This window comes from Pyxicephalus adspersus, chromosome 7, assembly GCF_032062135.1.
Source record: "Pyxicephalus adspersus chromosome 7, UCB_Pads_2.0, whole genome shotgun sequence".
Lineage (NCBI taxonomy): Eukaryota > Metazoa > Chordata > Amphibia > Anura > Pyxicephalidae > Pyxicephalus > Pyxicephalus adspersus.
Genome location: NC_092864.1, coordinates 10,105,433 through 10,132,075, shown reverse-complemented (window position 1 = coordinate 10,132,075; position 26,643 = coordinate 10,105,433). Strand labels below are relative to the sequence as shown.

The window sequence follows — 26,643 nt, the reverse complement described above, 5'->3', positions numbered from 1 at the left end:
GACTAATGACAATCTCCACCAATGACTCTCCAAAGATGTATTGGATCAATACCCATATTGATTATGCCTGTGATGACAATATTGATTGTTAATTTTCACTGAGATTTATATTTCTAATTGTATTGTGTGGCCTGAATTGATGTAGTACCGTGCACTCATTCTCCAGCCTTGTTCTGTTTCCAGGTCTTGTTGCTCTCCATCTCCTCCTCCCGCTGTGCGAGGTGGCCGTCTTTTCTGAGCCCGCTTCGCTGCCATCTCGTCTTACGTGTCCCAGTGTTTGAGACAAGAGATGTGAACTTCTTTCTTCTGTCTCCTAGGAGAAACCAATCCCGTCTGTTATTTTTTTTTTTCTCTGCCTCTCTCCAAATATTCGCTCTCTTTTCCGCTTGTTCTGTCTGAAGCCGCTGCTCTGTTACTGGCACAAAGAATGCTGGGAAATAGAACTGCAGCAATGTCACATTATGCTCTGTACCAATCAAATGCTTTCATCAGTCCTGAGACAGGCTAACCAAAGTCATTCTCACCGATCAATGAGGGATATTGTATACAATTTGTTGGTTTTACATGATAAAAAATTTTCTAATGTTGATGAATAAAATATGAAAAGACAAATATAGAATGACAGGTAACTTCAATAGTGTTTGTAAAATATTAAAGGATGTGTATCCAAATATAAATGTTATATATATTCACCACTCTATTACAGGAGTTCCAAAGCTTGCTCTTTTATCAGGTGTGTCGCTGTGTCCCCAATGGGGAGATATAAACTCCCTCTAAAAGGCTGAAAATCTGCTTTCAGGTAGGTTCAGACCTGCCTTAGGATCGAGTGATCCTGTGCAGCTCATGGCTTGGTCACTTGCACTGCAGTGCTGATTCTGCACATTTGACAGATGGCAATAGTACCAATCCCATTAATTCTCTACGGAGATCCCCAAGGCAGTGGTTCTCCGGTATGAGAATGCAGAAACTAGGCCACAACCTCATGGCCTGTGTTAACATAGACTTAATGTTCGAATCCAGTAGTCTATAGTTTGTATTGCACTTCTACACCATACAACACTACATCAGTATAGATATTTGCTGCCTGAAATGACTTTAGTAGATGATGTAAAGTATCCAAGTGAAACTGTAAAAAGTCACCAGTACTTCAATATTCTTTATATCATTTTAATATGAAAGAAGAGTCCAATGTTTGTCCAGACAACACTTAAGGGGTCTCACATGGTTCTTTCCCCCAGTGACATCACTAGGTTTCCTTAGGGAAGTGACCCTGCAAAGCCTGTGACTTTTTATTTATAAAATGCTTGAAAGTTTACTATTGGAATGCAGGAGTTTTTTTTTTAAATAACCAGAGCATAAAAATGGACTAAGACATAACCACAACACATAGAATCTTGTTCCGCTTAATCTCACATATAGATTGCTCCGTGACGCTGTCGGCTCCCCGCTGTTGGTGATGTGTGACAGTCTGGAAATCATCTTATAGGGCCCATCTCCCTCCATGGAGGGAATTTGCAATTATTTAACAAGTGGCTCCGGAGCCCAGGACCAGACGTGGATTAAATGGCTTGTAACTGTGCAAGATCAAAACATTTTGCACAGAAGAGACAGACGCTTCATTAATGTACCTTGTGATCTTGTTAACTCGGAACAACTGCCAAAACTCCCCTGAGCCGTAGGAGCGTGCAACTGCTGATCGCCGCAGCAGGGGGGCCACGCTCTGCTGTCGTGTCAGCCGGGGACTTGGCTCACAATTTCTCCAGTCACACTTTTACTTTATGCCACTTTGCCAGTCCTTCAAAGATGAAAAGAAAGCGATTTTAGGGACTCGGAGATGGCTTGGTGGAAACATGACATTGCATTGCAGTTGTTATAAAGTAGATATGAAGGTTGGAGTTTATTTTTGGATTTTGGAGGTGTTAAAGTACATTCTAAGCCAATTTGTTTTAATTTTTGATAGAATTTAGTTTTGGGCTTCAGTTTTTATGGTCAAGTGTATCTAAAATTGTAAACATTGTCACAGAAATTAGAGAAATCAAAAGATGTTACTGTTGTCTCCTAAATAGAGGGTGAGGAGACATTTTTCCAATAGGGGACAATTGTTGTGATGGATACTGAAAGGATTTCCCTCAATATGAAAATGATTTCCTCTCGCTTCCTGTTATAATCTTCTTTATAGGTCAATTTTAAGGATTAAGTAAATGCTGATCCATAGCCAAACTTAGTGAAGTTACTTTTAAATTTCTGATGCCCGAATACATTTTAATCTCTTATACAAAATGCAAAGCATAATGAACACACAAGGGACCCCATGGGCTCTGATTTTGGTCTGTAAGGAAGATAAGTATTACGGTATCATAGGGAATTAGGTAGTTGGGCTCTGAGTGGTGCTATATTTGGGGAAAACACAGATTAGGAGTTTTACAAAGTCAGATTCTAGGCAGAAATGTCAAACTGTAGCGTAGATGGTTGAACCTTTGCACAAAGATTGAAGATGTGTAAATATAGGTAAATCATGAAGTCCTGCATCGAGAGAATGTGAGAGATACCAATGTTAACCTACTTCTAAAACTATAAATTTGGGATTCGTTTTTTGGAGTCGTTGACCTGGAACAAACTTACTTGCTCTGGGGCATCAACTCCATTAAAAGAAAAATTTAACCTAGCACAACATTCAAAAAAGGGCCTTTTATTTAAAAGTGATGGCAGCTTACTTATTTTTTCTGCAGATTGCTTTTGCGTGGACCATGTATCGGAGATGGCCCATTTTATGGGCCCACACATGGTTCTAGTTGGACCCAATGCCTAAAGGCAGGACTACCCTACCCGCATGACTAGTCATTATAAGGAAGCTCCTCCTTCTGTCCCGGCAGTCCATGTAAAGTAGATTGTACATCAGCCTCAAAGTTTTTAGCATGGGTTTAGGGGTACCCTTAAAGTAACTTTCAGGTCTTCATGGAACTCCTTTTATAATTACATTAACATAGTGGCTAGTGAGAAGAATGTTACCCTTACAGATAGCCAAACATATCATTGGGGGGGTGACTTGAACAGATATCAAGGTACAGATTGCTGATAGTTTAAGAAACCCCTAGCAAACTCTGGAGGAACCTTATGGTTCCACAGAATATTGGTTAGGGACCACTGCGGTACCAGTCATTCCATTGTAATCTGCTTAATGTATGCAGCACAATATAAAAAAGAAAAGGGCAATCACTGACCCTCTGTTTTCTGTAAGAAGTTGCATTATTCTTTATTTGTCTTTTCATCTATTTTATATATTGCAAATTGTTTATTCTAATTAGCAAAGTGAAAGTTGCAGCATTTACATTATGTGAAGTTTTCACCAACACCCAAGGAAGGCGCCCATCCTAATTGGAAGGGAGAGTTCAGCCAATTGGGTCATTGCTGACATTGCCAAGGCATGAGCGAAAGGCTGAGTTCTCTTGGTTGCTGGTGCCACCTACAATATGGCAACTTACATTTTAGATGTGTGTCCAGGCCACTTTAAGAAAGAGCTGTTTGCATTAATAAGCAAAGCAGCACATGAAAGAATCATGTCTATTTGATGTTCGCTTGCTGAGGGAATTTGCCTCCATCTTTATGTATATTTTATGATGTTTATTATTTATTGTTCTAGAGATGCAAATATCTGTTGTCCTTAGTAAAGTTAAGACAATGCTTTTTGTGGTATCATAAAAGTACAGACTGGTTTCGGAGAATGTTGGGTAAAATGTAAGTGGCACCAACCAATAAAAACAGCTGTTTTGTATCACACTAGACCAGAAAGCACGGACTTATTAGTTTGGCATTTTCATTGCCAGAGTCATGGTTAGCACTAAATTTCGGGAATGTTTTTTTTATTTTTACATTGCAGTAGATATCATGCTGTTTATAATGATTTTTTTTTAGATCTATTTTTCAAAACAGGTCACTAAAAGCTGTTCCTGCACCGTCAGGTGGTTGGTTTAATCATTCATGGGCTTCTGTATTTTGCATAAAACATAAGCAAAGATCTCCCTTGGTTTTTCAGCTAATTTACCATAATATGCAGTGGAACAGCCATGATGGGGGTGGGTCAGACCTGGATGTCTGGTAGATAGAAATAGGGAAAGAAGACATTCATAGCATTGCTTAAAGTATCGGTTTTGCATGAACTTGCAGCCTTCTAGATTATTTCACACATATTTTTTTTTTTTTTGAGACGTGGTTGTAATGACTAACGTCAGGGGTATTATGGTAGCAGAAAGGCAGAGATTTTTCTTGGCTTCCAAGGATGGAAATTGTTGGATCTCAAGCCTGTCCACTTGCTCGTCTAAAGGTGATCCGAGATCCTCTGTATGGGTGACTGGCACCAATATACTCGTCAATAGTAATTAAAAGGCTTCCTAAAGACAGTAGTGATGGTGTTATTGGTGGTCCAGCACAAAGACACAACACCGTACCAAGACACAGAGAGCCCTCCATATTGAAAAACCTACTATAAAGATAAGAGTTGGCTTTATTTGTTGGTGTTGCTTGACCATAATGTTCTCGATTTGGGTTTGCTGATCTGTATTGTGATGCTGATATTGCACAATGAATGTACTCTGGTTCTTACTTCCTCCTTGTTTCACTTCTTTCCTCATCTTAGGCGCTCTCTGGTTATTGAGAAGTTTGAAGCTCTGGATATCGAGAAGGCAGAGCACATGGAGACCAATTGTTCGGCACCTCCAACTAGTGAGGCCCGACAAGGACGCAGCGAAAAGCGGACCTTTCCCAGAAAAAGGGTAATGTGATCGGATGATTTTAGGTGGTTGGTTGTTGAGGAATGCATGCCAACTAAAAGTATTTTACTCCTAATTTTGCTATAAATCCCTTTTCATATCGGGCTGCTGTTCCCAACCTAAAGTTGACTATATGATATATTATTATTCAACTATGCTATGTCAATCTGTTATATGACCAAAAGTTTACTGACACTTGACCATCAGACACATAGCCATCGGACATAAAAGTAGGGACGGGCAGTTTGTGGTAATTATGCCCATTGGGTTAGGTAAACCAATAGTGACTAAACAAGACTGGGATATAATTTTACTCCACAAAGCTCTTTGTTGAGACATTTGAAATTTAGGGTCTGGCGCATGGTTTTTGTTAATGGCCAAGTGTGTTTTCCTTGACTAACATGACTTTAAAGCAGACCTGGGCGCTATGGGTAATAAATATCTAGTTTATCACAGAAACAAAACTTATGGAGGATTGAGATCCAAATAGATCTTTATAGCTCCAGGCTTGTATTTGCACTTTACATAGCACAACCTTTATCTCTCTATCCTTGTAAACAGGATGATACTGGGGTGTCCTCCATTCCTGATGTTTCTGCCTCTCATATGTCACCATATAGAAGAGCAAAGTCCCTGGATCGCAGGTCTACAGAGTCCTCTATGACCGTGAGTTGAAAAAGCTACTTTCAGTCTTTTAAATATGCAAGCAGAAATGGTTCATCCAGTAAAATTAAATTCTAATCCTTTAAAATTATGAAATTGCCAGAACATTCTGAGAAGCCTTTGAATTGTATGTCAGAGCAAAAAACATATTTAGTACGTCCCTGCAATACATGCACATTTGCTGGTGATTTATCACATAAAATTATTCAAGTTCAGAAAAATACATTTAGATCTACCAGTCCAATGAATTCCTCTGAGGTGACTACACTAACTCTGCTGCACTGAAAGCAATGTTTTTAGCCCTGCCCAAGTCTCCTCTGCTGGCCAACAGAATCCCCAATAACCTCATCTTCATACAAAAGAGGGTTTTGTAGTCCAGCAAGGCTGACAATGTCTCCTTGAGCTGTAAGGGAGACATTCTTCCCAATGGCCAGCAATGTAAGTGCCTTGTAAACGCATTCTGCTTAATGACCATCAGTCTAACATACCATGAAATGGGCATATCATAAATATTGGCAGAGGTTCCCTGAGACATATGAAGTTCTTTTAACCAGTGTTCCCCCATGTTAAAAAGATTGAGAAGGGCTGATACTTTATATCACCAAGTAATTTGCTTTACTTGCAGTGTATTCAGACTAGTCTTACAGAAAAATACTAAAGATGTTTAGTAGTAGGTTGAGTAGTTCTGTTGTAAGAGAAGCCTATGTGTCATTGCAAAATATTCAGTAATGCTTGGGCACCTTGTTTTTATTATTCTAGTTATTAGTAATGAGCCACAAAAAAAAAAAACTGTTACAATTAAATATGTGCCATAGGAATGTTGCTTTTCATTTGTCAAAAATTTGCCGTGTGTACGCAGCTTAAGACGCAAGCCAATAAAGGTGGCACTTCAACACACAGATGTATCAAACTTGGTTTATGACCTTATAGATAAGCCAACACACAAGCAGCAGCCTCTAAGCCATTCGGATGCCTCTGATCCCTCTCCTGGAAATCACCTTGGTATCTTCTTGGGTTCCAGTAATTCAGGTCACAGGTGTTGGCAGCTGTTCTCAGACTGTCACATTATGTCTTGTGTTGGAATAGCCACAAAGTGGATGGGGGCTTTGTTTAACGAGGGGCTTCTGTCTTTTATGTGCAGATATGTTTGGCACGTCTAGCTCAGAACAGCAGGACCCCATCTCACAAATAGCTGGCACACTGCGCTCACAGGCGCCTCTGGAAATGTCTGCATTCAGACCCTGTCCTAATTTAAATTGGAAACCTGACTCGAACCCAAACATCATCCGGGGTTGACGGATGGTGAAGTCAAATTCTTTTGGTTTCTGAAGCCCCTCTGCTCGATCCTTAAAGTATTTTGGTACCTTGTAGAAGGGGAGTTATTCTGGTGTGCCTGTCATGTGACTGGAATCAGGGTATAAGATGCTGCAGTGACCCTCGCACACTCAGCAGGGTAGGCGATCACCATCTGGCTATGAAGCTGGAGAGAAGTGAAAAGGTTTGTAGTTTTAAACTTCAGAAATACTTCTCTGCAGTGTAGCTGTGAGTCTGTTGCACTGGAAGCCCTTCCGAAAATAAACGAATGAATAATGCATGACAAGTGATAGATCTGTTAGTGACAGACAACTTAATTTTTTTTTTTTTACTTTAGATTCCTTAGTGCTTTACTCAAGTATGTGTAACTTTTTATTACACATTATAATTATTGGGCCAGAAATAAAAGGCAAAGACTTATTCATGTTTTGTATGAATGTATCTAAGCTTAATAATGAAAATAATAACTGATAGTTATTGTTTCTGCAGCCCGATCTCCTGAACTTCAAGAAGGGCTGGTTGACCAAGCAGTACCAAGATGGGCAGGTGAGTGGAACCGCACTGTTGGTTCAAAATACAATGTTAGGGTATGCGACCGTGTGTACACACGGTATGCTATGTCTAAGGTAAAAAGCTGCATAGCATGAGGAACCAACCACTTTAATGTAGGAACTCCTGAGATTTGTACAATTCTGGACTTTGGTTTATTCCTGATCTGAGATTGGTCCAGCCCTGGCCTGTGTCCAGTCCTTCATGTGGTTTACTCCAGAACCGAGATTAGTGCGTATGGTGTATTCCAAAACTGAAATCTGTCTTACCCTGACCTTACCCCTATTCATGGATTGAGATTATCCAGCCTTGATCTGCAGTTTTTTCAGGAACCGAGACTTGTCTAGCCCAGCTTTTGGCTTATTTCTGAGCAGAGATATTTCTGGCTTTGGTCTTCATTTTATCCAGAAGTGAAATTTGTCTATTCCAGGACTCAGACCCTGGCCCCTTTGGCTTATTCCGGTCTGGCCCTAGTCTTTGGTGTATTCTAGGACTGAGCAAGCTGCACTTTTTAAGGCGGAGAAACTATAATGCGCCATGTTTCCTGCCCAATTTGGACTTCCCTTCCAGTTAAAAAAAAAAAAAAAATGTAAAACTCCCTTAACTGTCTGCAAGTTTCTTTTATCTTGCAGCAGTCTGTACTAAATGTACAGTCTGACACTTTAATATTTGGCTTATTTATTAACGCTTAACAATCGCAAGAGTAGAGGTGTTACTGATAGCAGGCAGTACAGTCCTTGCTCTCCTTTTATTCTATGTGAGTAACAGCTGTGATGTGGGTGCTAGCACTAGCAGGAACGATTTTCTGTGCCTCGGTAGCTGTACATCGTCTCCCGTCTTGACCCAGAGCGGGGAGCCCGAGCTTGTTGTGATGTGAGCTGTAAGTTATGCAAACGCTATGTTTACTAGCACAGTTGGCAGGGGAGGGGTGCTTACATCATGACCTTAATTCATCTGCCAGCTGCGCCCCTCCTGGGACTGCGGGATACTGGGAGAAGGGTAGGAAGAGAAGTGCTTGGGGTTTGGTTACAGCAGCAGACACTCACAGATGGATTTAGCACTTGCTGTAAGGTAATACCACAAGAACAGCAGTAATATTTACTTTGGAGGGGTTGGGTATCCTGTGACCTCTGCTTCCTCTCTTTCCCTTACTCAATAGTGCCGTATTGTTCAGCAACACCATTTCATACGTTTACAGTGGGAATGCCTGTATATGTTTCATTTAAATAAAAGTAGAAGTAAAAATATATATCGTATAAAACCGATTATTTTAGACAGGAAATGTTCTAAGGCCTATTATGGTTTTAGTTTCCATCTGTGTCCCATTCAAGAGATGAAATATTGCCATTTCATGAGTTTTTTATCACCAAAACCAGTGTGTAATGCATGTGAAATCTTTGTAATGTGCTGCTTGTTTTCTAGTGGAAGAAACATTGGTTTGTGCTGACAGACCAGAACCTGAGGTATTACAGAGACTCTGTGGCAGAAGAGGTGAGTAGAACCAATTTCCAAGCCTGTCATAAGTCATGCTTACTACTGGAGTACTGGAATCCTTTGCTTACATTCTTTGCTCAAACAGGCAGCGGACTTGGATGGAGAAATTGACCTGTCAACTTGTTACGATGTCACAGAGTATCCAGTGCAGAGGAATTATGGATTCCAAATTCATGTAAGAAACAGTATGGCTGAAATAACACACAGTTCTTCCATGGCCTTTCATATCGACATACAATACATAGCCAAGTAAATATGGGCAGCTCTCCAATAGGCACAAATTCTAAGACACAATCTTGTGGAAAACCTTCCCAGTAGAATGGAGGCTGTATAAGTGCAAAGGAAGTGGGTGCTGTATTTTTATTCCTGTGGGTTTGGGAATGGGATGTCCAAGAAACTGTACAGAGGGGACGTTGTAAGGTGGTATCTAGAATCATATGTCTATTGATTATTCCTTTCATACCCCGGTATACATAACATAAAGTTATTCAGGAGATTTAACACAAGAGCGAAAAAGGAGTCTGAAATACCCACAACCAAAAACACAAGAAATTAGAGGTGGTCTTAAGAGTGGGGGGAGCAGCAAGCTTTTTCTTAAAGCTGTTTATGTGTAGTAGAAGCACTTAAGTGTAAATAACCAACTCTTTTTCCTCTCAGTTCATTGCCTTTTCCTCAGAGGATTTCCAAAAACATTTGCTCATTGAAATCCATTTAAAGAACTCTGGCGTAGAGAACGTAATATGTCCAGGTGTTTGACTGGGGAACTTGATCAGAAGGATAGGTCCTTAATCACTATTTTTGGTCATGAGCCATGGAGGACATATTGAAAATGTATTTGTTTCCTTTAGACTAAAGAAGGGGAATTTATCCTGTCAGCGATGACGTCAGGCATCCGGAGGAACTGGATACAGACCATCATGAAGCACGTGAGACCCAACACAGCCCCTGATGTCACCAGGTGAGACACCCGTGTTATGTTTGCTCACTTATGTTGCATTGTTTGAGGACACCCTTTCTAGCACTGAGCAGGCGCAGTGTTGGCCTTTTCCAATGCTCTCTTCCTCTGCATTAGGTAATATTTACTAATTAAATACCACCTTCTCCCATGATGCAACTTTCTTCTTCCTCCTGCTCCTCTTCCTTTACTCATTCCTCCATCTTTTTCAATTCCATGCTAACCGCAGGAAAGGCTTCTCGCTGAAATTGTCTGTGCTGAAGCCCAGGTTGGAAAGCTGTGTTCTCTCCTGTATAAACGTCTTGTGGTTTGTATTCACTGTGATTCCCTGCATGCTTTGCTTCTGTGACTAGAGACCTTTTTTAGTGTGTCAGTCTCCAGGCAGAGTGGGGGCAGCCAGTTCATGATGGAAATCGGCCTGCCCGTTCATTCTGGAGTCAGGAGTACCACCTCTGGGTAAACTTGTGTCATTGGACTGTAGTCTGATACCTTCCTGTCATGCTTCAGTTTGTGTCAAAAAGTAGAGTCAGTGACAGGGCAGTTCTGGAACCAGGGAACACACTGGTGGAAGTCTATAGGACAATATTATTGTGTATTTTCAGAGCATAAGGCCTAGTACACATGGGCCAATTTGCACTATCCCAAGTCACTGACACAGAATGATCAGACAGATTTGGATAAATATTGATTGTAAGTACACACAGGTCAAATCAATGTGTATATCCTGTGCTTCACCTCATCCTCACCCCAGAATAGGCAGAAAATTGTACATGTTTGCCCTGTTTTGGGACTTCTGGTGCACTGATTACAAATGGAAGGATCGAGGACACCAGGCAATAATGCACACAATTTGCATTGATTCTGCTTGTGAAAAGGCGCACAATTAAACAAGACCTTGCACCCAGTGCTGCTCATTACTTAGGCAGGAGCCATTTAAACATTTTAATTTTTGTGTGGTGTTTAAGATCAGCTTCAGATATCACCAGGTCAGGTTTTAGTTGACAGTTCCCTTGGTAAGTTTCCCCTTATTTCCTGTTCAGGTGACACACATAAAGGTGTCGCTGCAGAATAATTCTTCCATGAGAGTGCTGCACATATAAAATGAGTTGGAGGTAACCGTGTTGCAGCATGTGCAGATGGTAAGGGTCTGCCATAAATCTTGTGTATAGTTTTTCTGGAGGTATAAATGGGATCCTTCTTAGTTATATGGAGCTTAGACTGTCATTGCTGATTTCAGGTGCCGGACTGCACTGTGTTCTAATTTCTGTTACTTCAACCAAGTGGCTGCCACCACTGTGCTTCACAGGTATTCTTCAAAGAGGTGCAGTTATGACTGGGCTGATGCAAGGGTCTGATTGCTTGGTCCTAAATATAATACCTCTGCATGCTTGCCTGTAACAGATTTATATTTGCTTCCTTTGCTTCGTAATCTGGCTCTTCAGATTGGGAGCCTGGAACGCCAAGTTAAGTTACACAAGCAAATCTGTCTCTGTTGACAACATGAAAGTGATGGACTTGATCATTCAACTCTTCTCCTTAGAATTTTTAAAGCAGCAGAAATACCAGTGTGTTATGGCCCCCAAATCTTTGATTCTTCCCGTGAGAGATAAATGAATGAAAGTTGTACACACAGCACTGTTCTGTGCTATGAAGAGGGTAAGAAAATCGAGCAGCACCCTGCTGTGCTCTCCTCCATTGAAATGTGCAATGGTCATTCCCAATTGGTCATTCATCAATCCACTAGGACAGATCAATATTCAGAGGACCACTGTATGTACACATATCACATTTTGGGCCGAGACGAGCACAACCGTTCATTTTCGGTGGTTCGCAGCCTTAGTGTCCTGTCCTAAAATGGTTTACATGCCTCTTATCTAACATGCTACCTTTATCTGACGCTGTTGTGGATTCTAAAGAGCTGGGAGATGGTATGTGAGCTTGAGTAGTTAAAGAACAGTTGCTTTAGTTACCTAAAGTTTACATCATCCTAAAACACTAAAAAGAGGCAAATATAAGGTTTAATTTGCACGTTTCAACCTCATTCATTTCAAAATGGTCGCAGTGCACCTAAATTACTGCATGCCACACCTTGCCAATGCAATGCCGCCCAGCACACACATCTCCCCGTGCATTACAACACACGCTACCTGCAAAGTGTTGTGTTGTGCACAGATGTGAAGCTCTGCAAGCCTGCACTATCACGACTTATTGCATATTTAGACTGTTGCTTCAGCTGAGCTGTGACCGGTTCTTTTTAATTGAAACCAAATTACAGAGTGTTTCCTAGGAAGGCATAGGCTTGTAAACACTTACTGCTTGTATGAATTTATTTTCTGCTGCTAGGCTCCCCGAAGCCATCTCACTATTACACAGATAATTTAATTGGAAATGCTGATCTTATTGGAAATACAGATTAGTTGGCTGTTATGCTGACACGCTTAGTTATGGGACAAGTATGCAGATCATGAAGCCATGAAATCAGAAGTGCTTGTTTGTATTTTTATTCTGTAAAAAGTGACACAGAGTATTAAAAAAAAAAAGCTTTCATGTGAAGGAATTGTAGAGCTGTCTGGTGTTGATTTAACACAGAAGTACACGGATGCAAAAGGTTTCCTTTCAGCCTCCTTTTCCACCCCCCTTGAAACCCTGGTAATAAAAAGTAAAGATTTATGTTGTCAGATTTGTAAATTAAAAAAAAAAAATGGAACCTGAATGGTTGATTTAGAATAAGGGCTATATTGCTTAATTATGGATGAAAATAACTTTTGCACTTTTGAACTTTAAAGAGTTTACTGTGTTAAGCACCGGCCAACTCAAGCCAGAGGTTTCTATTCTAGACATTCACTCTGAACTCTGCATATGTGAATCTTTTCATCAGTCACTATTTTCTTACATCTGCAGCATAGCCAGCTAAACAAAGTCTTGATGTGAATGGTTTGTGTTGGTTTTCCAGGAAATCCTGGAGCCCCCGTTTTGTTTTTAGGAGATGATTATTAAAAGTCTTAAGATCACAAGGAGTCTTTGAAGTTTTACACGGGTAGCTATAAGCAAAGCTGTGTGTGGTTTACATGCTAAATACAGAATATTGTTAGAAATGTGGAGACATGGGGATAATAGAATGAGTAACCATTCAACTCTTATATGGGGACAGGCACCTTCAAATACCGAGGACAAGCTAAAATATTCCTGTCTGTGGCCAACCACAAAGATGGTTTAAATAAATTAAGCTCATTAAACTTGCCATGGACATCAGAGCGCAATCAGATTTGAATACACAGAATGAGCATCTATATGCGACACCAGACAGCTAATCGGTAACAGAATTGCAAAGAACTGAAGGACATGACAAAGGCCCATAGGCAGGTTCTTGGACTTCTACCATCCCAGGATTATTGTTTTGCATGTATTTTTACCTAATATACTAAAAACAGAAATATTATTTCAATGATTACATTTCCAAAAATGTGTTTACTTTAGCATTCACCTATACTAGGTAAAACATTTCCCTTTCATATGAACTGGTTTTATAAGTACAAGCAGGATAATTTTTAGATGTTTATTATCATGGAGAACATTTCCATATGTTCTGCTGTTTTATTGTAGAGCTAGACTTGTGAGGTTAAAAAACTCAGAAATTTCTCACTGATGGCATATGTCAACAATGCATGGAAATCCTCCTCTATTCTGCACCTGCTGATTTACAATTCCCAGCATGACCTCTGAACCAACAGCTGGAACTTTAGTCCCTCTTATAGTTTTGATCCTGAATACCTGTAATATATTGTGTAGAAATTATATTTCTGAAAGACTTGTCTGCTACAGCTTTGTCTGAGGTCTCCCGGGTTTAACCTGTGTGTGAATCAGACCAGTTCAAAAGTTGCTGTTGCTGTTGACTCATCCATTTTCTTTATTTCGTTGTAGTTCTCTGCCAGAGGAGAAGACCAAAGCTCCATCTTCATTCGTCTCCAGCTCCATACAGAGCGACAAGCAAGACTCTGAGCACTCAGATGCCGATGGGGAGCAAAAGAGGAGCCGAGCACGGGAACGTAGGAGAGAAGGACGCTCCAAAACCTTTGACTGGGCTGAATTCCGCCCCATCCAACAAGCATTGGCTCAAGAGAGAGCGCAAGCAGCCGAGGCCTTGAAGTCCATATCTTGTTACGACACAACGGACCCAAAGAGTGACCTGGGAGAGCTTGAAAGAGAGAGGGCTCGGAGAAGGGAAGAACGCAGGAAGAGGTTCGAAAGCTCAGATTCCATGGAGGAACCCTCCAGTGAAGAAAGCTCTCGCATGGAAGTGGACAAGGGACCAACATCTTCAGATTCCATTGACGTCCGGCCAAATGTCCAAGTGGAAATTGAGCAGCGTTGGCAGCAGGTGGAAACAACTCCGCTGAGAGAGGAGAAACAGATACCCATCGCTCCCTTGCCACCAAGCACTCCTAAAAAATACCCACAAGAAGATATCTCTATCCTCTTGGAAAAACAGGTAATGGTTCTTAAGTTACAGCTGCAAAGAAAACCATCAAGTTATGTTTTGTTAAGTCTTTCCTTTGGGGACATCAGCTAAAAGTCATTTGCAAAGCGTCCTCGGGTCCATTTTTATTGACATACTCCCAAAACTGTATGATGGCAGACTCACTCATCAGGGTGAAGGCAGCAGAAATATCATGAAATTAATGTATGCAATTACGATAAGGAAAGTGTAGATACTGAAAAAAGAAATGTAAATGTTCAAGGGAGCATGAAAAGTCTCTCTGTTCATGAACACAAGTAACTTGTGCTTTGGTTTTGTCCATTCAGCTTGAGCAGAGTCGTAAGGAAGTGTCCGATCTCCTGGCAGAAAACCTCCTCTTGCAGCATCGGCTAAAGGAAGCTTTGGAGCAACACCAAAATGCCCCTGATGGGTATATTTTACAGGTACTGGTAACACTTGTGTCCTTACCCATAGGTCCTGTTCACTGTCTGAGTGACATCACTATAAGCAGTGAACAGTTCCGACATGGTGTAAGAAATAATAAAACCGCACTTGGCTCATACATAGTAATTTGCATGCTACATACATATGTAAACCGTGGCATTCAGTTTGCTTATCGTAAAATGTAAAAACAAAAAGTTTAGAAAATGAATACGACTTATGCTGATTGACTGTAGCCAGTGAAAAGGAGCTTGAGGCAGATGGATCCACACCATGGGAGTTACAGGGGAACAGTAGCTATAACAAATGTACAGTCATGGCCAAAAGTATTAATTCCCCCCCCATAGATTTACAATTTACCTTTAAATACATCTAAAACATACACAAGCAAATGTTGATTTCGCAGTCAATGCTTTATATGACTTAATCTACTCTTGTAAATAATAAAACAAATGTACTATTAACCAAATATTTCATATCACACCTTGATGCAATAACTGCTAGGTCTGAATAGGACTTTCTACTTGGCCCACTCTTCTCAAATATACTGCTCGGGCTTTCCTAGGTTCAATGGTTTCCAGCTTTTTCCAAAAATGTTCCTTTGCAGCCAGATGCTGACTGGCTGACCATCACCAGTGATGGTGGATCATGACAGACCACTTCAGAGCATTCTGTTTGCTTTTCAATTATTGTTGTATTTTTTGGGTCATTACCTTTCTATGACTGAGGCAAAGCTTTTTAACACCGGGCATTGTGTGCCACTCCAGAATACTAGCATAGTCTTGTGACTTTACGGTGCCCTGCACAAATTTAAGGCACTCTACATGCCTGGGGCAACAGCAAAACCACATTATAGATTCTATTCCCTAGTTTACAGAGAACATGATGTTCTTCTCTACCAGCAATGTATTTGTCTATAGACATATGACTTACAAAAAGCTGAAACCTTTATCTGTCCAACAAGACCAGGATGTTTTGACTAGATATTGTTGTACCTTGGTCTTGAAGCTCAGCCAGAATTTGCTGATCTTTTTATTTATTTATTTATTTTTTTTCTTTCTTGGTTCTTTCTCCACTATTCAGATTAAACATCTGTTCAATCTGGGGACAATTTTCTTCTTATGACCACATCCAGGAAGGTTGATTATGGGTTCATGAACCTCAAGCTTGTTAATATATTTAGAAACAGAGGTCACAAGAAGGAACAAAATGCTTTTTGGAGATGGTTTTGGAGCCTTTACCCATACCATGTGTTTGTTTTCCTGTCAGGCAACTCTTTGCTTTTCTTTCCCTTGAACATATTCACTGTGCAGAACACAATGACACAAAATACTTGAGTGAGCACTTTTCTTCAGTCAAATAGACTGAGTGACTCATTATGAGGCGATAGACACCTGTAATAATAATTAAATAGTCTGCTTGAAAGATCACTAAAATCCAATAAGGTCCAATAATTATACCCCTGCAATTTCCATTAGTTTTACTATTTAAGAACATTTTAAGTCATAAACAAAAGCAAAGTATATATTTTGTGGACTGTAGAATAAAAAAATGAATGTGGTTTACTCATTAACATGGACAATTCATAAGTAGTAAAGCTTTTCAATGCAGACATTATGGAGAGATGCCAAGACTTGAGAGGGGTACCAGAGATTATAAATGTTTGATGGCATATAATGACTTGACATGGAGGGGTTCCTATACCACTGGCTTTGACTGTACATTTGCATTATTTAAAGTGTACTGTTAAAGAGTAAAGGCAGTCACTTTGTTGGGATGCTGGAACACAGTTGTTGCTGACTTTTTTCATACAATGGATATAAATTAATAATGGGATTTGGTTTAAGATGATCATGGTCCAGAGGTTATAGACTGTTCAACCCTGGATGTAATATACGTATAAAAGTTGGAGATGGCCTAGTGTAGCCTTAAAAGAAGTTAAGCGTTTGTAATATTCAGTTAAAGCGGACCTAAACTTTAGAAATAAAAAAAAAAAATCGGGTGGTAGTGCTAATTGCATTGAATGTCTCTTTTATCCAAAAAAAAAAAAAAAAAAGTACAGTTCCACTTCTACAGGTGCCAATGTGATTGAGCATCTAAGGGGAAGTTACTAAACTTGCATCTTGTACTCTTTTGATCATGTTGAGCGCATTCAATAAACAGCACACCTTGGTTGTGGGAAGGGTACCAATCCAGCCAACAAAAGTGCTGCCTTCACTTCGTACAGGTAGATTTTTTTTTTTTTTTTGGACGTGCCCAAACCTTTGACAGTTCCATAACTTCTCATTTTATCCATGGTGTTTGGAAATTTGCCAACATTGTCTTCATGGTATTTTATTGCATGTTTGTAGAACTTCAAAATTAGATAGTCTGATAAAGTCTACTGTACTTGTACAAAAGCAAGCTGAATGACATTGCCTGCGCCTCTGTATGTTTCATGTTATTTCGACAGATTCCAAACAATTGGAGATTTTTTTCTTTCTCTAGGACTTTTATGTTTTTTATTTTTTGTTCCAAACCTAAACAAAGAATGTATCCCAATTAATTTTCTCTGAAAGTCTATAATTAAGGTGAATGATTCTTTTTACTAACACATCTTGGTGGCTTACGTTGCATGATGTCATTTTTAGCATGGTGTACATCTAATAATTCACTGAGTGTCACATCTGTGGGCTTTTCCTACCAGCATTTAAAAAGGTTTTAGCAGTACAGGCTAAATTGTCCGGCTTCTGGCTCTGCTCTGGTCCGTCTCTTCCAATTAATTCCTTTACGTCTGCATGCTACTTTATTACACATCTGTATTGTTACTTTTGTGTTTATTTCATTTTCTTATTTTGCTGCATTTACTTATATAGTGCATTATCTTTTTCGCTGTTTTTATGTGATTGACTAATTTTTGCATATAGTAGAAATTCTTCTAACAGAAATTTAATTAAATGAAAACTTTTTTTTGTGTTTTCCCCTCCTTGCATGCTCCATAGGAGGATCTTTACTTCCTTTTAGCTTCATCCCAGTGTTTGATTTTGCAAAAAAATTGTTTTTGTTCTGGAAAACAATATTGAACAATGACGTCTCTGCTATGCTGCCGCCTCCCTTTGCTCTTGGTTGTCCTTAGATTTTTAGATTGATTTTCAACCCCCCCCCCCCTTTTTTAGATTTTTCTGTTTTGTTTTTTGTTTTTTTTTTATTATTTCATTTTACCCTATCCTTTCTTTTGTTTTCCTGCAAAACAATATTGAGATGATTTGAACCAGCTTACAAATTTGATGCCTCGATCTGAGAAATTAGGTAGCAGCAATAAAATACAGAAAGTTTTAGTTTGGTCCAGCCTGTCCAGAGGTGTGACACTCAGCCTTGTCAGATGAGAGTGTTACTAATGTTAGTATTTAATCAATTTCTTTAAGAATGAGTTGGCAGATCCTTCTTCAGAAGCTTGGCAGAGGCTCCATAAAGTCAACGAGGACCTTCAGAACGAACTGGAGGCACAATGCAAACGTCAGGAGGTGCTCAGCCATCAGATACAAAGCCTTAAGCATAGCTATGGAGAAGCAAAAGATACCATCAGGCATCATGAGGCTGAAATATTAAGCTTGCAGGCCCGACATAACAGTGCATCAGCTGAGCTAACCATGAAGGAGCAAGCCTTGGCCAAACTAAAAGCAGATTTAAAACTGGAGAGGGAAAAAGTGGAAGAAATGCAGGAAGAATGGAAGAATAATGAAGTTGCTCTCAGTTTTCAGCTTAAAGCCAGCCAGCAAAAGTTGAAAGAAGTAGAATCTTAGCTTTTGGAAAAAAGTCAGAAACTACGGGAACTTGAAATGGAACAAGCGTTGCAGAAGGACTACCAAAAAGAGTCCCACAGGCTGCAAGACAAACTTGCGGGCCTGCAGGCTCAGCTGGAAACCAGTGAACAAGCTCGTATGCTCATTGAGGAACGACTTCAGATGAATTATGAGGAAGTACTTGGCAGTTACGAGAAAGAAAAGCAGCAACTTATTCTTAGTCTCAAAGAGACAGAAGATCGACTAGAAGAGTATGAGAATAAGCTGCAAGAGAAACAACAGCTAATGGAGGTTTTGCAAAAAGACAAGCTCAATGCCAATACTGAGGCCAGCATTATAGTGCACCACCTGGAAGAACAATTGGCAGAAAATGAAAATACTATTCACCGGCTCGAGGAACACATCAAAGAGCTAGAGAGAGAACGGGATCATCTTAAGTCAGCTTGTGAAGAAATGGCTCATCAGTTAGTTTATTCTGATATTTCAAGCTTGGAAGCTAGGCTTACTCTGCAAGAGACAGAATGCAACCAGCTGAGAAATTTACTGGAGGAGTCCAGAACAGAGCTTTTAAGGATCCAGGAGTGCCTCATGGCAAAGGATGAAGAATTGCACAATGTCTGTGCGGTACATCAGAAGGTATTGGAGAAGAAAGACCAAGATATTAATGAAGCGCTTATAAAAATGGCAGCTTTGGGGAGCAGCTTGGAAGAAACGGAAACCAAATTAAAAGCCAAAGAAGAAACCTTGAAAACCCTTTACAGTTTAAATTCTGAGTCTCAAGTAAAAGAAATAGAGAATGTGTACATCCAGTTGGAAACTGCAAAGAGACGTATTGCCGAGCTGGAACAGAGTCTTCAGGGTGAAGGTGGGGATGTATTTGGTGAAATGGCAAGAGGAGACAGTGTCATGGAAGTCGATGGGCTGCAGTCCAAAATATTACAAGTGGACCAGAATGTGCTTTTGGGAAAAGAACAGGACATAGGAGCCAAAAGACAAAGGATACGATTCTCCAGCATTCAGTGTCAGAAGTATACTCATGCCGACTCTTCTGAAAAGACTTGGACAAGCAGCACATCCTCCGACACAAGCCAGGAACGGTCTGTTTCTGAAGGAGGCCCCCGTGAGGTTTCTTCACAGTACCAACCTTCAGTGGGTAGCCATATAGAAAGCTTTATGTCCATCATTCGCTCTATGGAGACCAAACTTTATGTAACTGAGGAAAAACTAAAGGATGTTACCCTACAACTTGAAAATGAAAAAAGTAATCATCAAGAAACTTTATTGGGTCTTCACAATCAATGGGAAAAGGCTGAGGCCAGTCTTAAAGACCAACTTCAGTCTAGCATAGCTCAGGTTAATTCTATGGCTACAAGGATAAAAGAAATAGACAGGGAGAAGCGTGATAGGTGCAACCTCGAAAAAGCTAAAAAAGAATGTTGTTGTTGTTTGGAGGCATGTCGGAATATGCTTAAAGAACTACAAAATGTAGATGCTATACAGTTAAACCCTTCCATATTATGCAGTCTTCGGACATCTTTGTCAAACATGATTCATTCTTTAGAACAGAATCTAAATCTGTCATTCGAAGTCGGGTGTTCAGATTTTGCCTGTGATGATAGCAATTCCCCCAAGGAAAAGCCTTGTGAAGGCTTTTCTCAAAAAGTTTTTGAAAAAATTAGTTTTCAAGAAAAATTATTATACAGAATGGCACAATCCCTTAAAAATATGTCAGAGTCCAGTCAGTCTGTGTATGATTCTGTGCACAGTGCTGAAAAGGCTACAAACATTCTTCTGGTCGAAAAGTTTGCTGAAAAAGTGAAACTAGAGAAAGCTTTCTGGGATAGGGTTGACCAGCTTGGAAGAGTTATTGTGGGAAATACACAGCAAGCAGCTTCTGAGGACCCTGCATTAAGTTCCGATTCAGATTTGCTTCAAACTCTGGCAGATAACACTGTACTAAAAGCTGAGCTTAACTTGGCTATTTTTAAGACAAGGGCATACTGTGAGTCCATAAGGGCAAATGATCTTGGTCTTCAAGATGCCCAGACAGAACTCTAAGTTGTCCCCAAGCCATGCAGTTCTACAAATGCAGAGCCATCTTTTCATGAAGAGCTTTCTCACCATTTAAAGCAAAATGCAGAACAATTAAGAAGAATTTCATCTGCCTTAATGTCCATGCCACAGGCTGATTTTGAAGTAGCTCTGAAGGACCTCCTGCAAACTACCCAGCAGCTATTTAGTTGTGTTCATGCTTGTAACTTGCCATCTGTTCTTGTACATGACGCTGTTGTACAGGCCCAGTTTTGTTATGTCGCCTGTAAAACACGTCTAGAATATGAAAGGGAGGCCACAAGGATCAGAGAGGCCCTGTGTCAGGCTCACTCAGAAGCCTTGACTAAAGTCCACCAAGAGTACCATGAGATACTGGAGAGAAAGGAAAATGAGCTCTCTGAAGTATTGAGACAAGAGAGAGACGAGTCTGACATTGTAAACGCTCAAATCAAGGACACAGAGAGATTGATAGTCGAGGCTGAAGGTAAATTCAAAGATACGTTGTCACAGCTAGACAGCAATTATAAAGAGGAGATCCAGAACCTCAAGGAGCAATGGGCAGAAAGAGAAAGTCTGCTAAAGGCAGAGCATGCTGAAATAGCAGCTAAACTACATGCATCCGAACAGGAGATGGAAAAGGTAGAAAGGTTTCACAGAGAACAGATGAGTATTGTAGAGCAACAGTTCCAAGATCAGATTCAAGAACTCCAAATTGTCCACCAGAATGAAATAAGAGCTATGGAGGAACAATATACATGTAGTATTCATCAGCTCCAAGATACACTGGACAGTTATCAAAAAGGGCACCCATATACCCTCCTACCTGGGGACCCTACTGTGCTTGGTAATGGAGTCGAAGGCATGCCAAGCCACACAGACTCCATGAAGATTCTTCGAGGGCGTGTTTTAGAACTGGAGGCGCAGATGAATCTGATGCGGGAAGAACTTGAGCGGAAACACCCTGAAGAAAACATCTCTTCAATAAAAGAGAAATACCAGGCTGACTTTGAAAATCTGAAGGTCCTGTCCAAGTACAATATTATCTTATTTCTCCTTTTCAAATCTATTTTCTGTTATATTTCACATGTGACTTTGTCTTCAAGCTTGTATTTTTTTATGAACAGTATAAACCTCCCCCCTGGCCAAAACAAAAATGATTTGTTATATTATAGCTTATATCAGGCATTATCTTTGTGTATGCTTTTAAGACCTGGTGTACCACTTGATATATAAAAAGCAAAAAGCGGAAGATCTTTTAATGGAGTTGTGTCTCAGATGTTTTTTTTTTTTTTTTTGCTACCAAATCATTCATTTGTTTCATTTAGCAAAATAGTGATTGTGAGCCTTCTTTTTCTCTTTTTTCCTGAAAATACAAACGCCTGTTTATGAAATTCAACCTAAGAACTTAAGCCATGTTCATACCGGCCATGAGGTTGTGGTGTGATTTACCACTTCCACTTGCCAGAGAACAACTGCCTCTTCAGAGACAATAGGTGTAGCACCCCCTGGCTACAGCTCCATGGTGAATGAATGGGGCAGCAGTTAGCGGAACTTTAAGATCCTGCGGTGTGTGTGCCGGGGAATTCGGCAAGCTGTCAGCTGCAGGGAGCCTCACAGAATCGTTTCATCTTGAAGCAGATCTGAAACTGCTCTAAGGAGAATTATTCAGATTTAAACCCACACATACACTCACATTATTGTTATTTTTATTAGCTCTTTCTCCACGACTTATTTATTATACAAATGTAATGTACAAGAAATGTACATTTTTGCTTATATATTCAAGCAGGCACGATTTAGTGTTTCAAGATAGTAGTTCTGTAAATTTCTATGCAAAGATGCACGCAATGTTCCAACCACTAATGAATTCAAATTACCAATTTTGCCAGCTGCCCCATGGTAACCTTTCATTTTAACATTTGTTACACCCACCATGCAACCCAATCCTTTTTCTATGTCCGTAACTCTGCCATGGATGAGCTGATGCTTTAGATCTATTCATAATCTTAGGGAAATGATATTAATAGGAAGTAAAAAAATTTCATCTCCACACCTTTTTGTTTAAGAACAATTACTTTTTTCAAATTGACCTAGGAATAAAATATTGTATAATGTTTTGGAGGTATATAGGTTAGTTTTTCACGTAAAAGGACGTTAATGCATCAGATAGCTAAAGAGGGTGAAATGATTATAGATCTCCACTGATTCATAGACAATAGAGGGCTCTGCTAATTTTATCAGTAGTGACATGGGCTGATCTGTCCATACACAAGACATTCTTGCAGCCCCGGGTATATTTATATTTATGTGTCTTTACTGCCAGGGTATACACAGGTCTTTTTTGTGACAGTTTTGCATATTAAAGGGCCCACTTATGTTGACAGTTGATGCAAGGAGACCCTTACATTAGTGGTCAGTGGAAAGAGGCCACCTTACAGGAATGGTCTGGGGGTGAAAGCCATTTTATTTTGTAGCTTGGTGGAGAGGGGCCTTCTCACCTTACGTTAGTGGTCAATTGGTGAGGCCAGCTGAAAAGACCATTTGATACTTGCTTGAATATTAGTGATCCACTGGTCTCATGCCTTTGTCTCTGTCAAGTGATAGAACTATGCAAGCAATGTTGGGCCTGCATAATCTTGCTTTAAAAACTCTAGTTTTCCATGGAACCCCTAACTGAAAACCGGTTCTGACCCTGGCCTTCTTTGCAAAACAATTGGATGGTTTTACCTATGAATCTTCACTTAAAATAGGACTGTAATAATATTGTAAGCAGAGCCTTTCTGGTATTTGCCCTTCCTATTTGCAGTTACAATGCCAACTATAATGGTTCCAATCTCTATTGTGCATTTTCCATGCAGTTTTAATTCTTAACGGTGCAAGGCCGTCTGATTGAGTCTGACCAGTGTATGATCATCATTTTTCATAAATTTGCCATACATTCATATTGGGAATGCTCTTTTGTTACTATAAACGTATTAAAGAAAGCTACTCTGTGAAATATTAGATTACTTGCCTTGTGATCCAATATTTCTTGCCTATACAGTTTGTTTTAAAAATTTTATTTTCTAAATTGGCTGGTAATTTGTTCTCCTAAAAGAGAAAGAGATATATCAGGAGTTTTAATCAGTCATTATTTTCAGCTATTGTGTAAGACAAATAGTTAATTCAGTTTCCATTAAACCATTACCAGCCACGCAATCCAGATCCAAGAGCCAAGACTTAAGTTTATGTTTTCCGTCTCCCTGGACTTCATCAGCTGTTTTTTATCTTTGAAATCTTGGGTTTATTCTGCGGAAAATAAACGTGACGTCACTAATGCACTTTACGACCCGATCCATTCGGTGACTCAGAATGTCTGGGAAGATGAGGGGGATGCACTTGCCAGAATGTTCAGTTGTGGGTAAAGAAAATATCAAAATTCTACTGGTTCTAAAATGAAGAGACAACTTGCTGGATGGCATTGCTATAAGCAGGTTGCCTTGGTAGATACATAAAGGGACGCTGACCAGGGAATTCTTGTACGAAACCGCTTTTCATCACATTGGGCTGAAAACTTAGCAAGTACTCAGCCTGCCTTTCTTGATGGGGGCTTAATTTGTATAACATTTTAGGATAGGAACATTTAAGGCATTTTAAGCATTATTCTAAGCCAAGAATCCCCAAGCCAGGATTTTTGTACAGAGTTATAATCTGACTCCATGCAAAGCACAGCACTTAAGTTACTGTTGTGATGGAAATTCTAAAAATAAATGTAGTTTTTAGCCCTCGTTGACAATTACAATTGACGTTTGACAATTACATTTTATTTCTTTGAAATGTGTCACTTGATGAGCTTTTCTTTTCCTGACTGGATGTGTATGTCTAAGCATACACATCTAAACATCTCTGCAATACTTGTACATTTCACGCCCATTAAAGCGTACCTAAACTAAAGCCTTTAATGTAAAGTTAAAATTCTGTTTTTGTTTTTTCTTAAGTGCAACACCTTTTTTTTTTTTTTTTTTAAATGGGAATGAAAGGGAGCGCAAAGCCTCCCGGGATACCTACGTCACAAATCCCGGGAAGCTTTTTTCCCTGTTCCGCATGTGCAGTAAGATCGGCAAGTTATTTTTCAACCTACGTCACCCGATCTCGTGCCTGGGTTGGGTGACGTTGGAAGAAGAAGCCGTAAGAAGAGGCGAAGATGGCAGCGCTCGGAGCGCGGGCCCAAAAGGCTGATGCCAGGACAACGCAGGACCCGATGGAAGAGACCTCTGGATGAATCGAACTGCCCTGCAGGATTGAAGGTATGTTTAAGTTTAGTTCCTCTTTAAGTTTTTCTGTAGAAATACTACAAACACAACAATATTTGCTCATTTGCCAGAAATCCAGATGATAACCTAATAGCTGGTAAAATAAAATTGTAAGTATTGTTTAGCAAGGCCTTCTAAGTTCTTCTTTGCTAGATTACAATGCACCTCCTCCTTAGGTTATGTTGGGAAGGAGATATATACACTTGCGGATTTATGTCACGCTGAATGGGAATTTTTCTGTATTGCTGAGGTCTAGTGATAAGTATCGTTATTTTATTCCTACCATCCTGTTGGACTTCGGATACGTAGTAAGAGCTGTCCTACCAGCTTCCAAGTTGGAATGATACAGAGATTCTGTTTTCAAAGTGATTATCAGGAATATATTTGGCAGGAAAAGCTCTGGTTTCATATTGCTATTTGTGATTATAAGGAAAGGAAAGGATGAGATAATGGCTAGCTTTACCCCCTGCTAATAAACCATTAGGGTTACTATGGTCCAAGTTGTCACCATTACCCATTTTGTACTTCCAAGTTCTTTCCTTTTGTTAATTAAAGGGAAATGATGTTTAGCTTTCATGTAATCCACTTGCAGATTGAAGTAATTCTTCCAATAGTTCAATAGTGTTTATCTTGGCAGTCAGCATTTTCAATGTTTCTTGTCAAGTTGCCCATAGACTCCAGAGGAGGTTCTGATATGCAGTTTCTTTAATCATGAGTGGTTTCTTTAATCATAGCAGTTTGTTATGAAGCCTATAGAGAAGGGCAGGAGTGCTGCAAACTTCTTACCTGGACAAGTCTTTACAATCTGTGCGACCCCCCCCCCCTATTGTTTCTGATAAGTTCCCGGAAGTGATGTCTGCAAGTGCACCTCAAACATTAGATCATTAGATTAGTAAAGCAAAGATGCAGCACCCATCCCATGAAATATAGACCGTGCTCATTTTTCATACTGAAGGTCCTGGCCTGTAGGTCATATTAAGACATATTTTATTTACTTTTGAAAATCAGAGAAGCTTTTCCTTAACCGGATGTTCTGGATATTTTTGTGGTTTCCAGGGTTTGGATGCCCTCTGTGTAGTTTCAAACTCATCTCAGTTACCCCTTTTGTCTCATGGTTGTGCAGTCCAAGAGGCAGAAAATTTTACTAATTTTGTCCCTGATAAAGGATGCTATTATGGATTTCAGGTCCACCCAGCTCTATAATATCTTATTTTGGGTAGACAATGCTGTTGGCAAGCAAACTGCTGTCTGTAAACCTTTCTTTACCTAGTCACATGTTGCCAGGTTGATTTTTGTGGCTTCCTCAGGAAGTTATTCTTTCCATCTCCTCTTTCTGTCATTCTTGTCTCTTAGGACTGGTAGTTTCTCCCAGCTGCCCTGTAGCATTTTTTTACAGTTTATTTTATCTGCAGGCCACATGTGAACGAGGCTTTGCTGCAATGGAGGAGACCCACCAAAAGAAGATTGAGGACCTCCAGAGACAACACCAGCGGGAGCTGGAGAAGCTGCGAGAAGAGAAGGACCGCTTGCTGGAAGAAGAGACTGCAGCCACCATCTCAGGTACGAGGATACTGGATGCAGTCTCTTAGATTGTAAGCTCCTTGGGGCAGAATCCTCCCTCCTGTGTCACTGTCTGTATTTTTCTGTCATTTGCAACCCCTATTTAATGTACAGCGCTGTGTAATATGTTGACACTATATAAATCCTGTTTAATAATAGTGGCTGGACCAATAATGAAAACAACTTTAAAAATTCCTGTACAAAGTACATTTATTGTTATAGTATAGCTTTATGTTTTGTGTTTCACTGATACATTCTTTCCTCGTTCTAAAAATGTTTTAAATTAGTCCTCTTAAAT

At 39.9% G+C, this 26,643-nt stretch overlaps 2 protein-coding genes across 6 annotated transcripts in view; both read left to right on the top strand.

Annotated features, from left to right (window-relative positions):
* The window catches only part of LOC140335048 (myosin phosphatase Rho-interacting protein-like), a 99,850-nt gene that overhangs the window by 60,664 nt on the left and 12,543 nt on the right, over positions 1 to 26,643 (top strand). For 4 of the 5 annotated variants that reach the window (XM_072417415.1, XM_072417411.1, XM_072417413.1 and 1 more), the window contains exons 8-16: positions 4,634 to 4,769; positions 5,328 to 5,432; positions 7,233 to 7,289; positions 8,715 to 8,783; positions 8,872 to 8,961; positions 9,635 to 9,744; positions 13,663 to 14,230; positions 14,545 to 14,661; positions 26,198 to 26,345. In XM_072417415.1, coding sequence (XP_072273516.1) covers positions 4,634 to 4,769; positions 5,328 to 5,432; positions 7,233 to 7,289; positions 8,715 to 8,783; positions 8,872 to 8,961; positions 9,635 to 9,744; positions 13,663 to 14,230; positions 14,545 to 14,661; positions 26,198 to 26,345 — 1,400 coding nt within the window. Of the gene's footprint in view, positions 1 to 4,633; positions 4,770 to 5,327; positions 5,433 to 7,232; positions 7,290 to 8,714; positions 8,784 to 8,871; positions 8,962 to 9,634; positions 9,745 to 13,662; positions 14,231 to 14,544; positions 14,662 to 18,063; positions 18,442 to 26,197; positions 26,346 to 26,643 lie in introns of those variants that run through there. The other variant, XM_072417416.1, reaches the window with a different exon arrangement.
* On the top strand, positions 18,478 to 20,651 carry LOC140335051 (uncharacterized). The gene has a single exon (XM_072417419.1). The coding sequence runs from the start codon at positions 18,478 to 18,480 to the stop codon at positions 20,497 to 20,499; it is 2,022 nt and encodes a 673-aa protein (XP_072273520.1). The 3' UTR covers positions 20,500 to 20,651.

What these genes read in the sequence shown, in the direction of transcription:
- LOC140335051 (XM_072417419.1), top strand. Translation starts at nt 18,478, where the DNA reads ATGGAACAAGCGTTGCAGAAGGACTACCAAAAAGAGTCCCACAGGCTG.